This window comes from Chenopodium album, chromosome 21 (genome assembly GCF_948465745.1).
Source record: "Chenopodium album chromosome 21, dcCheAlbu1.1, whole genome shotgun sequence".
NCBI lineage: Eukaryota > Viridiplantae > Streptophyta > Magnoliopsida > Caryophyllales > Amaranthaceae > Chenopodium > Chenopodium album.
In genome coordinates, this window is record NC_137854.1 from 10285204 (window position 1) to 10299529 (window position 14326).

General features: G+C 35.9%; 2 protein-coding genes and 2 non-coding genes across 6 annotated transcripts; 1 reads left to right on the forward strand and 3 right to left on the reverse strand.

The window, feature by feature from the left end:
- The first annotated feature begins 1259 nt into the window (after positions 1 to 1259).
- On the forward strand, positions 1260 to 7831 carry LOC145600870 (putative inactive purple acid phosphatase 1). 2 transcript variants are annotated; one of them, XM_081656727.1, is made up of 13 exons: positions 1260 to 1404; positions 2273 to 2455; positions 2597 to 2688; positions 2788 to 2854; positions 2982 to 3104; positions 3382 to 3474; positions 3719 to 3848; positions 4577 to 4658; positions 5052 to 5184; positions 5870 to 6075; positions 6160 to 6285; positions 6395 to 6704; positions 7069 to 7831. In XM_081656727.1, the coding sequence occupies exons 2-13, from the start codon at positions 2285 to 2287 to the stop codon at positions 7372 to 7374; spliced, it is 1839 nt and encodes a 612-aa protein (XP_081512853.1). In that variant the 5' UTR covers positions 1260 to 1404; positions 2273 to 2284; the 3' UTR covers positions 7375 to 7831. The 2 variants fall into 2 exon arrangements, with proteins under 2 accessions (XP_081512853.1, XP_081512851.1); XM_081656725.1 differs by lacking the exon at positions 1260 to 1404 and adding an exon at positions 1406 to 1481.
- Positions 7832 to 8201: 370 nt separating this feature from the next.
- TRNAA-UGC (transfer RNA alanine (anticodon UGC)) lies at positions 8202 to 8274 on the reverse strand. Its single transcript has one exon. It is a non-coding gene; the product is annotated as a tRNA-Ala (tRNA).
- Positions 8275 to 8351: 77 nt separating this feature from the next.
- TRNAI-AAU (transfer RNA isoleucine (anticodon AAU)) lies at positions 8352 to 8425 on the reverse strand. The gene has a single exon. It is a non-coding gene; the product is annotated as a tRNA-Ile (tRNA).
- An 893-nt stretch (positions 8426 to 9318) lies between these two features.
- Positions 9319 to 14159, reverse strand: LOC145600929 (magnesium transporter MRS2-5-like). 2 transcript variants are annotated; one of them, XM_081656801.1, is made up of 7 exons: positions 13962 to 14159; positions 11903 to 12479; positions 11214 to 11284; positions 10591 to 10719; positions 9959 to 10354; positions 9735 to 9782; positions 9319 to 9623 (listed from the first exon to the last, which is right to left on the reverse strand). In XM_081656801.1, the coding sequence occupies exons 2-7, from the start codon at positions 12303 to 12305 to the stop codon at positions 9393 to 9395; spliced, it is 1278 nt and encodes a 425-aa protein (XP_081512927.1). In that variant the 5' UTR covers positions 12306 to 12479; positions 13962 to 14159; the 3' UTR covers positions 9319 to 9392. The 2 variants fall into 2 exon arrangements, with proteins under 2 accessions (XP_081512927.1, XP_081512926.1); XM_081656800.1 differs by having other exon boundaries at positions 11903 to 12509.
- Positions 14160 to 14326: the final 167 nt, after the last annotated feature.

The window sequence follows — 14326 nt, forward strand, 5'->3', positions numbered from 1 at the left end:
AATACGTTTAATTGAGAGTATGACTAATGGATGACCAAAACTCTATGTTCATAAATTATTTATAGTCTTTCTCATTCAATGACCAAGCTAGCTTTAGTTAAAACTTGTCGTGTTTATTAATATGATTAAGTCATTATCAGTATAATTATGTCTTTATCAATATAATTAGGATAATTTGTAAATTAGTAAATTACCACCCAAAAAAGACCTGTTTTGAAATTAACACCCGTTAAAAAATTTATTTTAAATTACCACCCTTAAATTAAAAAAATATTCAGATTACTACCTTTTTAAATATCCGGTGGAATTTCCGTTTGAAGGCCCCACCTAATCAACTTCCCTCCTTTTTTTTTTCTTCCTTCCCCTTGACCTAACCCTCTCACTGTTGTATTAAAACTCAAACAAGAACTTCCCTCATAAATTACTTCAATTAATTTGTTCAAACATCATCAATCTTTTCCCTCTTTCTTTCTTTAATTTTAGTCAAATTTGCAACTACTCCTAAAGTGTTAAATCAGAACCCTAACTTTTGTTTTTCCTGCAAATTGAATGATGTACTATACTAGTATACTTACCCAATTCAATTGTCCCAAGAACCCTAATTATAACAAACGCCCAATTCTATTGCCCTAAGAACTCTAATTCCTAAATATAACCATTTACCCCAATTTTTGTTGGCGAAAAACCCTAAACTAAGAACATGTGGATTCATACTTTGGTTGCGAATTGAGTGTTTGCACCTGTGAGGATAAATTCTTCAAACACTAACAGGCGAAATTTGAGAAAATTTGGTTGAAATTGGGGAACAAATTGTGAATTGAAGTTTGAAACTTTTTTAAAAAAAAAAAAAAATCGGGGAGGGAGACCGTAAAAAGAGTCAAAATAGTCGTTACTAGCCGTTGGGTGGGACCCTCAAACGGAAATTCCACCGGATTTTCTAAAAAGGTGGTAATTTGAATATATTTTTTTTTAACTTAAGGGATGGTAATTTAAAATAAAATTTTAACGAGTGATAATTTCAAAACAGGTCCTTTTTTGTGTGGCAATTTACAAATTTTTTATATAATTAAGATAATTATCGATATCAAATCCCTGATTTCCAAATCTAAACCCCCAAGATTCCCTTTAACAAGTACCTCAAAAGCATATGCTTTTCTAGTATTTATGGCTTAAACTTGCCGGCGTAGGAGTCGGAGGATCTAATCAAGCAACCTAAAGTCAATATCAAAACCTCCAAAGTCAAGTACAACTCCTAATTAAACTTTACAAATTAAAAATTAATCCCATTTTTATTATTATAATAATCATCCACTTTCTTCAAATCATTAACTAAATCATTAGAATATTCCGTACTTCTCTCCTTTTTTTTCTCCACTTGATCAAATAGATACGCCCTTCTCACAGGTCAGCATTCACTCTATTTTTCTAAAATTCAAGCTAATTTTTCTTCATTTTATGTATGAATGTTGCTCACTAAAAAGGTTGAACTTTGCTCGCAATTTCTATTTTATATGGCTTATTTTGAGTACCCTTTAATTTTCTGTATCTGGGTATGCTTAATTTCTGGGGGGTCTTGTATCTTGTATATGTGAATGAAAGAATAAATTTTTCCCAGCAAAAAATTGGAACTATATACTTTGGAATATGTGAGAATTCTTGATTGTAATTTCAGTTATTCAAGTAGTGGGTGTTATTTGATTTTTTGGATTGATTACAAGGATTGGTGTGGTATAAGTCTGTTTCAATGGATTGTTTCTTGCTATTTTTATGGGTTTCATGCCTATATCTAGATTTCAGGAGTAGAAAATTTACTTAGTATTGAAATGTGGCCAATAGTAGGGAATGAAATTGCTATTGGCTGCTTAATAGGTACTTGTATATCCGTATTTGTGTTGTTTGTAATCATAATCTGTCGAAGCTTAATGCAAGTAAGAGATATCAGAAGTAGTAATTGATCCGAAACTCGTGTTTGAGAGGTAGGTACTCAGTGAAATGCATAATGGTATAATTGAAGTAGGATAGTGAACTTTGTAGGGTGAAAAACTGAAAATGTTCTGCCATGGAAAAGTTTGTTCAGATCAATGTCTTATATACACTAAGAAAAAGGGTCTATAATATGGTCTTGTCCAACTCGCATTAAATTTTGAGACTAATGATTGGAAATGTTGCACAAAATCGGTTGTTAGTGGATTTACAAAGTTCCATTTCTATGATTGTTGCCATAATCTTGTTACTCAACCTAAGAGTCGTTTATTTATTTCATTTTATTCAGGTTTTAAAGGAGATGAGAGGCCTATTGCATATTTCATACGTGGTCCTTTTCGTTGCTTCATACCTTCAATGTGCTGTGTCCCATGGAGTTCAACCCCTGTCAAAAATTGCTATTCACAAAGCAGATGTTGCTCTCCATGACGAGTCTTTTGTTCAAGTTTCTCCGTCGTTGCTTGGATTAGGGGTAAGCTTTAGTCAGCTTGCACATCTGATATTGTTTATTTTTGAGGTGTAGCTTTTATAATTTGAAGTAGAGAACTTTTTATCTTAGTAGAGTTGCTTATAAAAGTTCTAATTTTATCAATTGGCACTTGATTTCTATTAGGGAACAAATAGAGAATGGGTTACTGTAGACTTCAGCTACCCCAATCCTACAGTAGATGATTGGATAGGAGTTTTTTCTCCTGCCGATTTCAGGTAACATACTTTTTTTTCCCTAAAAGCAGCCTAATTGGAACTCACTTTGTCTTTGCTCCATATTTTGGGTCCTCTAATGACCAAACTCCTTATCTTCAGCTCGTCTACATGCTTGGCAGATAATCCAAGAGTTTACCCTCCTCTTCTGTGCACTGCTCCAATAAAGGTGGGTATTGGAAATTTGGTGACTTTGATCCTTTCTTTTTGGATAATCACATGAAGTTTGAGCGCTGTTTATCATCCTGCATATGTATATATGCTTCTATAAATAACTTAGTGTGTTTGTTTCGCAGTATCAATTTGCAAATTTCTCGAATCCTAAGTATGTGCAAACAGGACATGGATCTCTGAAGCTTCACTTGATCAATCAGAGAGCGGATTTTTCGTTTGCACTATTTACTGGTGGACTGCTCAATGTATGCTTCCTGTACCTTTTGTTATATCTCTCTTGTTTTCGTTGTGAGTTCTGATTGTGCTCCTGATGCGTGTTGTTCTTATGTCTGTAAGCTGTGGCTGAAAACTAATACATCAACATTTTGAATTACATTCATCTATCTTGTGCCAATTGAACTGTGGGGGTATTGTATTTACAAATATTTTCCCATTTCCTGTTCTTTAAAATTGTAGCTGTGATGAATTACTGATGCATCATAAATGTAACTCTTGTAATTTACCTTTTCTTTCTACCAACAGCCAAAGCTGGTTGCCGTCTCAAATGTAGTTGCTTTTGCAAACCCTAAAGCACCTGTATACCCACGCCTGGCTCAAGGAAAATCTTGGGACGAGGTGAGCTTCATTTCCTGTTATTATATATATTACTTATATGAGAATACAAGAAGATATGCAGTAAGCTTTTTCATTAAAGTTGGGGCCCACAGCGGCACACCCACTAACATTTTTCTGTCTACTTATTCACCCTCCTTTAAAAGCAAGTAAAAGAGCAATGAGCCAAGTAATTTGGGATGTAAAAAGTATATACTGTAGTATTTTAATCCATATTTCTGAAATCTGAATTTGACATGTTAATCAGATGACAGTTACTTGGACTAGTGGGTATGGAATTGATGAAGCGATTCCTGTTGTTGAATGGGGTTTGCAAGGAGCTAAGAGAACTATTTCCCCAGCCGGGACATTAACCTTTGATCGCGGAAGCATGTGTGGTGAGTGTGAAATCTTTCTTCCCTATTGCAGGTTTAAAGATTTATTCATGCTTGTTGATTGACTAAAAGCTCAGTGATTGACAAAACATCTACATTCAGATTGCTTGGTTATGTATATAACTTATTAGTTGAGGAATGCGATATTTACAGCATGGGACCTTGCTGTACCTAGAGTCCATTTCTAAGTGATTGTACATTTGTACTAGATGTCTAGATATATATCTGTCAAGTATGCCTTAAAAACCTGAGCTACTTTCAAATTAATGGCTTACATCTCTCTGATCCTGATCAATGCCTCAGTGTTATGTGAAGGGGAAATTCTACAGGACTTCCATAAGACCAGTGTTGCTCTATGGTACAGAATGTTGATCCAAACATGTTTTGAGGTTGATTGGCATGATTACCCTTCTTTGTTGTTTGTCTGCTTAGTGAAGTATGTAGTCACTCTGATGAAGCGGGATAATTAAGCTATACATTTGTTGCATTAGCACTTGGCTGAACTGTAACATTCTCAACTCTACTTCACTTTGCATTCTTCTTTACATTAGTCCTTTGTTTGGAGCTTGCAGTTAATTGGCAAGTTCAAGCAATAACTAGATTCATATTAGCTTGCAAGAATGTCTAATCATATTTGCTTTTGTCCAACTTAATTTATTGGTCTCACCTGAGTCAATATGTCATACAGTTTGGCAATTCATAATCACTTAATTTTATGCGTGCTTGTGCAGGTGCACCAGCCAGTACTGTAGGATGGCGTGATCCTGGCTATATACACACTGGTTTCATGAAGGAGCTGTGGCCAAACTTAGTGTATGTCATCTAACATTTTTGTCATTTTGTTACATCTTGCAGTCTTGTTGACTGTCTTCTATAATATGATGACAGATGAGAAGTCAAATTAAAGGTGTTAAATATTGAGTATAAGTTTATAATATAGTTTCAACTATGATTTTCAGATCTATTCATCTTAATTTCAGGCCCTGGAAAGTGGAAACAACCTTTTTCCTCTAATGACAAAATCATATATCAAAGTAATTATTATTATTATTATTATTTAAGTTTAAAGTAGTAGGCCACTAGGCCAAATCTGTTGCCTTTGAAATTATAAGACTAGGAAAAAGGATCTACCAGAAACATTCCCTTTGAAATGTAGGGTTTATATTTTCTTTTAACGTGATTTATTTTCTTCTTCGTGCCATGCAGGTACACATATAGGGTTGGACATAGATTGCAGGATGGAACGTATGTATGGAGTGTTAGTCATCACTTTAGAGCATCTCCTTATCCAGGTCAAGATTCTGTTCAGAAAGTTGTCATCTTTGGAGATATGGGAAAGGTATGGGATATTTGATAGGATTATCGATAACACTTCTGGGTCCATGGATGGTTGCATCTAAACTTACGTTGATCTTAGAAACACATACTTCCTTCAAGGCGTCTTTTATTTGTCTAAAAGTAAAGCTACTAAACAATGTATTGAGATTTAAAATATAATCAAGCACCCCATTCCATACAAAAAGACTCTGGACTTTGGCAGGGTGAAAGAGAGAGGGAGGGAGGCTGGGGGATTCATATATATGTAACCTTATACCTATGATAGCAGAGAAGATGTTTCCCGATAACTTTTGATTTGATATGCTTTTAATTTTTTTTTTTTTTTTCCTACTTCACTAAAAACAGAAGGGTGGACGTTTAAGGGGACCAATTCATTTTAGTCCATTATAGATGTGTGATAAAAGTAAAAATGAAATTTAGTAAAGGAAAACATGTAAGTAAAATAAAATTTAGTAAAGAAAAACATGCAAGTAAAAATAAAATTTAGTAAAGAAAAACATGTTTGGTAATTACTAATTAGGGATGTTTACCCTGGACATTCCATGTAAAAGGACAAAGTATAGTCTGTTATCATCTCTTAATCTACCTACCTGTGTAAATTAGCTGTAAAACTATTGGACATCCATTTATTCCTTTTTTTTTTTCATGGAGTACCTTCTGAATCATTGATACCTTTAATGTTTTAGGATGAACTGGATGGTTCCAATGAATACAACAATTTCCAGCGCGGTTCTCTAAATACTACTGCACAACTTATCAGTGATCTGAAGAACATTGACATTGTCTTCCACATAGGAGATATATGTTATGCTAATGGTTATCTGTCTCAATGGGATCAATTTACTGCTCAAGTTGAGCCCATTGCCTCAACTGTTCCATATATGATTGCTAGGTTGGTCAACTTATATTATCTCTCTTCAAAAGCATTTGTCGCTGTGTTTCTTAAGGTCAAATTATTTTACTTTTTTCCTTGCAGTGGAAATCATGAGAGGGACTGGCCAGGGACAGGTTCCTTCTACCAGAATACAGATTCAGGGGGAGAATGTGGTGTGTTAGCTCAGAATATGTTCTATACTCCTGCCGAAAACAGGGAAAAGTTCTGGTATATATAGAATATCATAATCTTGGATGCATTAAGTTATTCTGAATGATCTTCAAATTGATGAATCAGTGATTAGAATGAATTAAGAATCTATTTTCTTCTTCTGCAGGTATTCCACCGATTATGGCATGTTCAGATTTTGTATTGCTGATACAGAACATGATTGGCGAGAGGGAACAGAACAATATAAGTTCATTGAACGCTGTCTAGCATCTGCAGATCGACAAAAGCAACCATGGCTTATTTTTCTTGCACATCGCGTGTTGGGTTATTCTTCAGGCGATTTTTACGCTGTCGAAGGCTCATTTGAGGAGCCCATGGGCAGAGAGAGCCTTCAAAAGTTGTGGCAAAAATACAAGGTTGATATTGCTGTTTACGGTCATGTACATAACTACGAGAGAACATGCCCCATCTACCAGGTTAGTTCATTTCCTTGTTGAGTTGCAATATAATCACACATTTAACCTCAATTCTAGAATTTTACATTTTTTTGGCCAAAATATCCTCTCTTAATGGTTTAAGCAATCCTGTTTTCTTTCCGTAAACTAATCTAAACTAGTTGGGGGATGCGCTCATACACTCATAGTCTCATAGTATACCGAGTAATTTAGTAGCTCAGCTTCTTCATGAAAGTAACTACTTTTTCTGGGCATCTATAATATATACTGCTGTGCTAGTTCAGGTCCTTCAGGAAAGTAGCTACTTTTTCTGGACATCTCAGAATAGCAGCTTTTCTGTCTCATTGCTGCACCATTCTTAGTTTGTGGTGTTTTGTTGTTGCAGAACACATGTACCAACCAAGAGAAGAACAATTACAAGGGCACCTTGGGTGGAACCATACATGTAGTAGCGGGTGGTGGAGGAGCGAGTCTTGCAGAATTTTCGACCCTCAAGCCAAATTGGAGCATATTTAGAGACGAAGATTATGGATTTGTTAAAATGACAGCATTCAACCACTCGAGCTTGCTGTTTGAGTATAAGAGGAGCAGTGATGGGAAAGTTTATGACTCATTCACAATATCAAGGGATTACCGGGATATCTTGGCTTGCTCTGTGGACAGTTGCCCGGCAACAACCATGGCATCTTAGTAAACCTTGTAAGGGATCATGTTTGTTGAAGCATGTTGCCAATCATTTCAAATTTAGACAATAGGTCTCCCTTCTCGCTATCCCTGCTGTATAGCTGCGTGATTATTTGAATTATTTCAGTCAATCAAATTATAGATCAAGCTAGTGATAAGCCAGTTTGGCAAAATTGCAACGACAACTTATAGCAATCAAGCTTCCTGAGCAAGAACCTTCTGCCCTTCAGCCTTTTTATGTAGATAATTACGTGATAGACTGGAAGTAGATGGACAAGCTATTTCATTGACACTACATAATATGCTTTGCATTGAATATGTTCTCAATAATGGCCTAATTAGCACTTGTATATTACATTACTTTTTATGCATTTGAATTTAGAATATATACGTTCTTTTTGGAAAGAATGATAATGGTTTGTTGGAGTGGCATATTAAATTCCTTTAAATAATGGTCTTTGACATTTTTCAATTCCCGGTATGTGTCTATTAACATCAGATAGCTTTAAAACATAGGACAAGTTTGGATATCAATCACTGCACAAGCTAGACTTTCAAAATGTAGATTTATGCAACACAAGGATCAACTACATATTGTGAGTAACAAGGCAAGCTGGTAGCTGGTTGTACTCCTTGTACATGTCGTAGCCTCGTAGGACCTGCAAATGAAGTTATTCGCGTTGCACATAACCCATGCACTGTAGTTTTGATCATGGTAGAGATAACATAAATATATTTTGGTTAAGGTGATTCAGCGAAGGTGGCATCATCTAACACACACGAGGTAAAAAAAAACAAAGAAACTAAGGCTAAGAACAAAAGATTAAAACATAATGGAGATGCGGGGGATCGAACCCCGTGCCTCTCGCATGCAAAGCGAGCGCTCTACCATTTGAGCTACATCCCCTGTTGTTTTAGTTAAAGACATTATGTATACTTATTATAATCAAGTTTCTGTAAGAAACAAATTAGAGTAAAAATATATGGCCCATGCAGGTCTCGAACCTGCGACCTTCGCGTTATTAGCACGACGCTCTAACCAGCTGAGCTAATGGGCCAATTTGATAATAATTTGCTTTATTAAATAATTGTCCTATGTAATATAAAAAAAACACTTATGTGTTTTTATCTTTGCGTCTAATATGTGTTTCTAGTCAAAAATCTAGTTATTATCAGATGTTCCGCTCCTTACCATTGATCCCTCATTCCCTCCTAAAGGCTACGGGTATGGCACAAGCTAGGGATGTTCAGAACTTCAGATTATGCATAACGAACACTGAAGAAGACTAGAGTGAAGGGTCGGAACATTAAAAATTTATCAAACATTGGCAAATTTGCATCAATGGACTGCCAATAGCAGCTGTGGCTCACCTTTCATGTACATCGTGTGCTTTGATGACTTGTCCTGTTAGGCTATCAGTACAATGCAGAACAAGGATCACTTTAAAAACCAATGTGGAGAGAGAGCCTTGTGAAGTTATGGCGTATTGTTATAGTTAAGGCATCCGTTTTCAGCCATGTCCCACAGTTACGAAACATGCACATCCCATATATCTGGTAAGATTTTTGCAGCAGATAGCCAGATATCCAGCTGAAATGGAATAGTATCTTGATTATGGATACGTAACATTGACAGCATTTGACCACTGAGACTACTTGTTCGCGTACAAACAGCAGTTGGGAAGGGGAGGTTTATGACTATGCCTCTTTCAGTCAAGGCATGAGATTTTAAGAACAAGTCGATGTGCTCTATGAATGGTCACCAGGCTACTACAAGTCTACAATGGCTTCTGACCTGGCCTGTGGCCTGTCAGCTGATCTCAGGTCTTTTTTGCAATGTCATGCCAGAATGCTCTCAAATAACTCGATTATATGCATATGATGAATTTATATAATTCCAGCCAGTGAGTAATGATGATAAACATCTCGTGCAGATTTGGAACAACCACCCTTGATAAAATTTGAATTTAATTAATGGCCAAAAATTTTCTAGTTTACAATATATGCAAAGGCATAACTAAACAGCTAAACGGGGACTAATTTTTTCCCTTTGAAATAAATCAAAAAACAGGAGAATAAGATCCCACAGCCAATACAGCTAATGACCAGAACCCAATTGAATGTAAAAGGATTATCAAACACCGAGGTCTCAAAATTCATCCCGAAGACACCAGTGACAACAGCAAAACAGGTAACAACAAATGTTGCTGCCGTCAGCAACAATTCAAATTGTATCAGCTGATTCTGAACAGTGCCCTGTTAGAATGAAAACCAAATTGATCATAAGCTGTTAGATCTTCTGAGTTAAAAAGGCAAAAAGCTTAATGGAGTTATAAATAGAGAAGAATTTAAAATGCAAAAGTTCACCAGTTTGATATTGATCAAGTCCTCCGTATCATCAATGTACTCTTTAAGCTGCATCAAAAGTAGATAACTTTTAAGTAACCGAAAAGCGCAAGAATAGTGTTTGGGGAGGGGGGTATGATGATAAAGTAGCAGCTTTGAAGTAGTTTGCTGACCGACTGCATCTTTCAAGATCCAATAAGTAAAATCTTAAATACTAAACTAGAGAGAGAAAGAGCAATTCTTACTGACGACAATTTGCTAAGAGTGTGGTCAATAAAAACAAAATATGCTTCAAGCAACATCTCAAGTTGAACAATGTCTTCCTTCTGACTGGATGAAGTCGTTGTAAGAGTTTCATGCTGGCTTGATCTGGTGATACTGCTAAAAGCCCTCTGCAACTTATGAGATCCAATTGTAACAGCCTCAGGAGAAACAGGAGCAACAGGTGAAACTGGTGCAGATTTTGATAACCATTTCACTGAATCTAAACCAACTGAAGGAATATTATCTATGTCTGAATTCACCGCAACTATGTCTGAATCATTGGACATATAACCCTCCATTTTCTCCTTCTTCTCTGTCAGGTACATTTCTGCCATATCGCCATCATCATCCATGAGATGCTCAATTTCATCGCGCACCTGAAAATTCTATGATAGCTCAAATATGGAGTATACACCAGCTGACCAGCTAAAATATTTTCAGGGAGTGCAAACTTGCACTTTTTGACAAAAGTATCTTAAGAGTTCATCATCCCAAAGTTATATAACCCACAAAAGCCTCTTGCCTCGATCAAACTACTTAATCTAATCAATGGGCTAAATTTTCAATCTTTGACAAAATAATAACACTGCATCAAGCACATTGAAGAGTTTACCTTTTGAACTCGCTGAGTCAGACTAAGGAGGTTGCCTTTGAATCTCCGAACACGTTCCAGGTTCAAAGTGCTAATAGATGATGTCAACTCGTCAAGCACTGGACGTATCTCTGAAGTCAATTCTTTTGCCTGAAGAATTTCAAAATTCATATAACAGTTTATATGATGAAACATAAAATCAATTTTCAAAAGGTAAACTTTGGTTTTGGCAAGCAGAATGCACAAGTTCACAAAATTGGGAATTAGTGTCAAACCAGAGAATAAATCTCTGGGTGTCAATATGATAGTTTGTTATACTGAAGTTTTTAGGGTACTCCCTTCGTTCCATCTAAAGTGGTATAATCAACATTTGAGTATTAAGAAGTGTACATAATGAGTGAAACAAAATTTGTATTGGAATAGTTGTAATAAGGGAAGATGATTGGTGAATATACTACATTCATTCATTCATTAAAAAAGGAGGAAACTTAATTGGAAAGTATCACGGTCAGCGAGACAGAGGGAATATGTTGCAGAAAGCTTAATCATTTTTCCTTCAACGGAATGTTCTATAAATACAGATCATTGCGTGTTTCTTGCAGGTTTTTTAGCATCGGCAAGGCATATCAAGCTATAATGCATACCTGGGCATCTAGGGACGTGCATGTTAATTCCAAAGCCAATTCAAGTGCTTTAAATTCAAATGGCAATTCATCTGTAAGAGCACACAAAACAAACTATTTAACACAGCTATTTTTGTAAAAGACACAGCCAAAGGATGTGACACGAATCGCATGACAAAAGACAATTTTCAGCAGATATGTATATTTTACTTTTCTTTTGATTTACAGGTTTTCAAAGTTACAACCAGCAGCAGCTACCTTTTGCAAAATTACTCTGTAAAACTTAATCAAGAGGCAGACTACAAACCAATGTTATACATAATGCCACGAAAATATCAACCACATGTTCATATAGTGTGATCTAAAGGACCAAATCTCATGTTTCAGGAAAACAAATGCTACAACACTACAGATTCAAAAATGTCGGTAACTCTAATTTTAATGTGATCAAGCTCCAAAAATTACTCTACATGTTTCATAATATTGTTGTCCTGTTTTCAATTTTGCCATATTTCAAAATGAGAATCCTGGTTTTAATTTCTCTCTACAATTTTGCACAACTCTTGAAAGTTATCCCCCTTTTCCAATCTTTGTGACAAGTCAATCAAGACAAACAGATAACTAGTAAGCGTTGTCTGCTTGTGTTTACAGCCATATATGTTTCACATAAATTTTGAAGGGATATCTATATTAAAAAATTTAAAAATTACCAGCATGATCTCTGGTTGCTTGAAGTCGATTGCACAACTCTGTCTTATACTGCATGACAGAGCCATCCAAAGAGTTCATCACAAAAGCCTCGTCAGCAGTGATTACACATCTAATCTGCTCTAAGTTGACAACAATAGCCTTCTCTCTGCCCAATATGGCAGAAGGATAGATAAACAAAGGGTCCAAAAGGCGAAGATCCCTAGAAGGCAATGAACAATTTTTCATAATAGTGGACTTATCAAGCTCCATAACTTTTGCGTTCCCATTCTGCTCAATCTTTATCCATGAACGACTTCCATGACCTCTCTTCTTTACACCTGAATAGCCAAATGCATGCCCAAAGGCACCTGCCCTTGCAACACCACTGGGAACACCTTTATTAGAATTTTCTGGCTTCTCCATCACCTTCCACTAAATGCTCCCTTGTTTATATCTGCAGAACTTCATAACAGGTGTCTGCATCAATACATATCAGCTTGGCTTTTCTTTGAAAGCCCCGTCTTAGTTTTCCAAGATGCTAATAATTCATCGAGGAAGTAATCTTCCCGGCAGCAAATGTGCGAATTCCCAGGAATCCTGCAATTTCAGAACAATTCTCCCATTCACCTATTCATACAAGCAAGTTTGGGGTATCATATACTACTTTATCATAAGTGGAAGTAATGCAACACACGATTAAGATAACTGTGCTACTAGAATTATTTTCTTAAAACAAATAGTACAAAAAGCGGTAACATCAACTACATTACGCAATTTTACACAAAAAGTAAAGCAGTCAGCAACACCTCATGCCAACTTGGTCAAATTTCTTTGATTAACTAAAATATCTAAAAATTTCAGGCACTCTAACAGTACTAAGGGATTGAACACCTTTGGCCTTTGAGAATCAAGTTCATCATGATAATTTTGAGGCCACAGCATCTGTTTGCCAAACTTTCAAGGTCTACCATGGTCACCTTGGACCTTCAAGTTTGAGAAACTTCGTTGACAACTTGATTTTTTAACTACACAAGAATACAGGATAAAATTTTAGATCTTAAATTTATGGTCAAGGCGACTAGTTTTCTGAGAAATTTTTGCTTAAATAAAAGTGTAAATTATCTCTACCATTAATTATCCATTGTCCATGATGACGGGACACCTCAAATGTAAACCTTTGTGTAGCCATTCAACATAGCTCAATCAATGGCACACAAGACTAGTAAATTGTCTTACACTAACTAGTTTTGATTGATGGCACGAGAAGTTGATACTAGAAAATGGAAACTATGTAACGAAGCAACTTTCACAACGATTACATTTCTCATTTCCGAAACTCAAAAACATTCAAGGGGACGAGTTTCATTTGATACACCAGAGTCACAAAATGATCTTAGCATTCTGAATTCTCTTTCAATAAACCAAACAATTCAAAAGCAATACGCAAACACAATCAGCACCGAAGAATAGCATTAAGGCAATGTAATGAATCAAATTAGTGGCTATCGACGATAATAATTCAACTGGCGATCAAACTCAGTAGTACACCATATATCAATTGGCTGACAAACAAGATAACTAGGAATGGTATTTATAACATTTGCAACAACAATTGGGTGACAAACATGATAACTAGTGATGATATTCATAACATCTGCAACAACAATTGGCTGACAAACAAGATAACTAATAATGATAATCATAACATTTGCAACAACTACAACAAACTAACACATCCACAAACACTGGCGCATGAGCACATACATATAGCAAGAGAGTACAGTTCCGTCTCTTCCGGACTTAATTGTCGCGTAACTAGTTCAAATTACCCTATCAACGCGACTATCAATTCCGGGACCAAGGAATTACATGAATTATTCCTCTCATATTTTCGTTCAATTCCAACAACCAAACAAAAATCAGCAAACAACCCAATACAACACAGTGAATTTTAATCAAGTACACCAAAACCCCATCAAATTCTTACTCATTAAATAGAATTATAAGTACCCAATTGTTCTAATTTAACATAAACACAAAAATAATTGTATGAAGAAGCTAAAAAGTGGGAAAGTTTACCTGGGTGATAATGATTAGTTTGTTAAATCCGCCAACTGATTCAAGATTGATCAATCAACTTCGGCAAAGAAGAAGAGAGAGACGCAAAACCAAGCTAATGATCGGGCTGTCTCAGAATATTATTGGGTTGTTCTTGTATTTGACAATTTGTATAGTACGCTGTAAATGTAAAATGTGAACCTCCTCACCAAAGCATGTTTTAGTGGTTATTAGAACACAGTAGATCATTTGTTGGCTAAGCAACAAACGTCACCATCCACATATCCTTTATAATTTGGATACTTGGGTCAGATTGGTGAGGTGGAGTCGGGTCGGGTTTATTTCAAGGTTAAATAATGCTAAATCATTGTGGTCATACGGGATGA

Excerpts from the sequence above, each read along its gene's own strand:
- LOC145600929 (XM_081656801.1), bottom strand. The coding sequence starts at position 12,305 with ATGGAGAAGCCAGAAAATTCTAATAAAGGTGTTCCCAGTGGTGTTGCA. Across the intron at positions 10,355-10,590 it reads TGACTCAGCGAGTTCAAAAG|GTGCGCGATGAAATTGAGCA; the intron begins GTAAACTCTTCA and ends TAGAATTTTCAG. Across the intron at positions 9,783-9,958 it reads CTCTTAGCAAATTGTCGTCA|CTTAAAGAGTACATTGATGA; the intron begins GTAAGAATTGCT and ends CTTTTGATGCAG.
- LOC145600870 (XM_081656725.1), top strand. Across the intron at positions 2,689-2,787 it reads TTTTCTCCTGCCGATTTCAG|CTCGTCTACATGCTTGGCAG; the intron begins GTAACATACTTT and ends CCTTATCTTCAG. Across the intron at positions 6,076-6,159 it reads GTTCCATATATGATTGCTAG|TGGAAATCATGAGAGGGACT; the intron begins GTTGGTCAACTT and ends TTTTCCTTGCAG.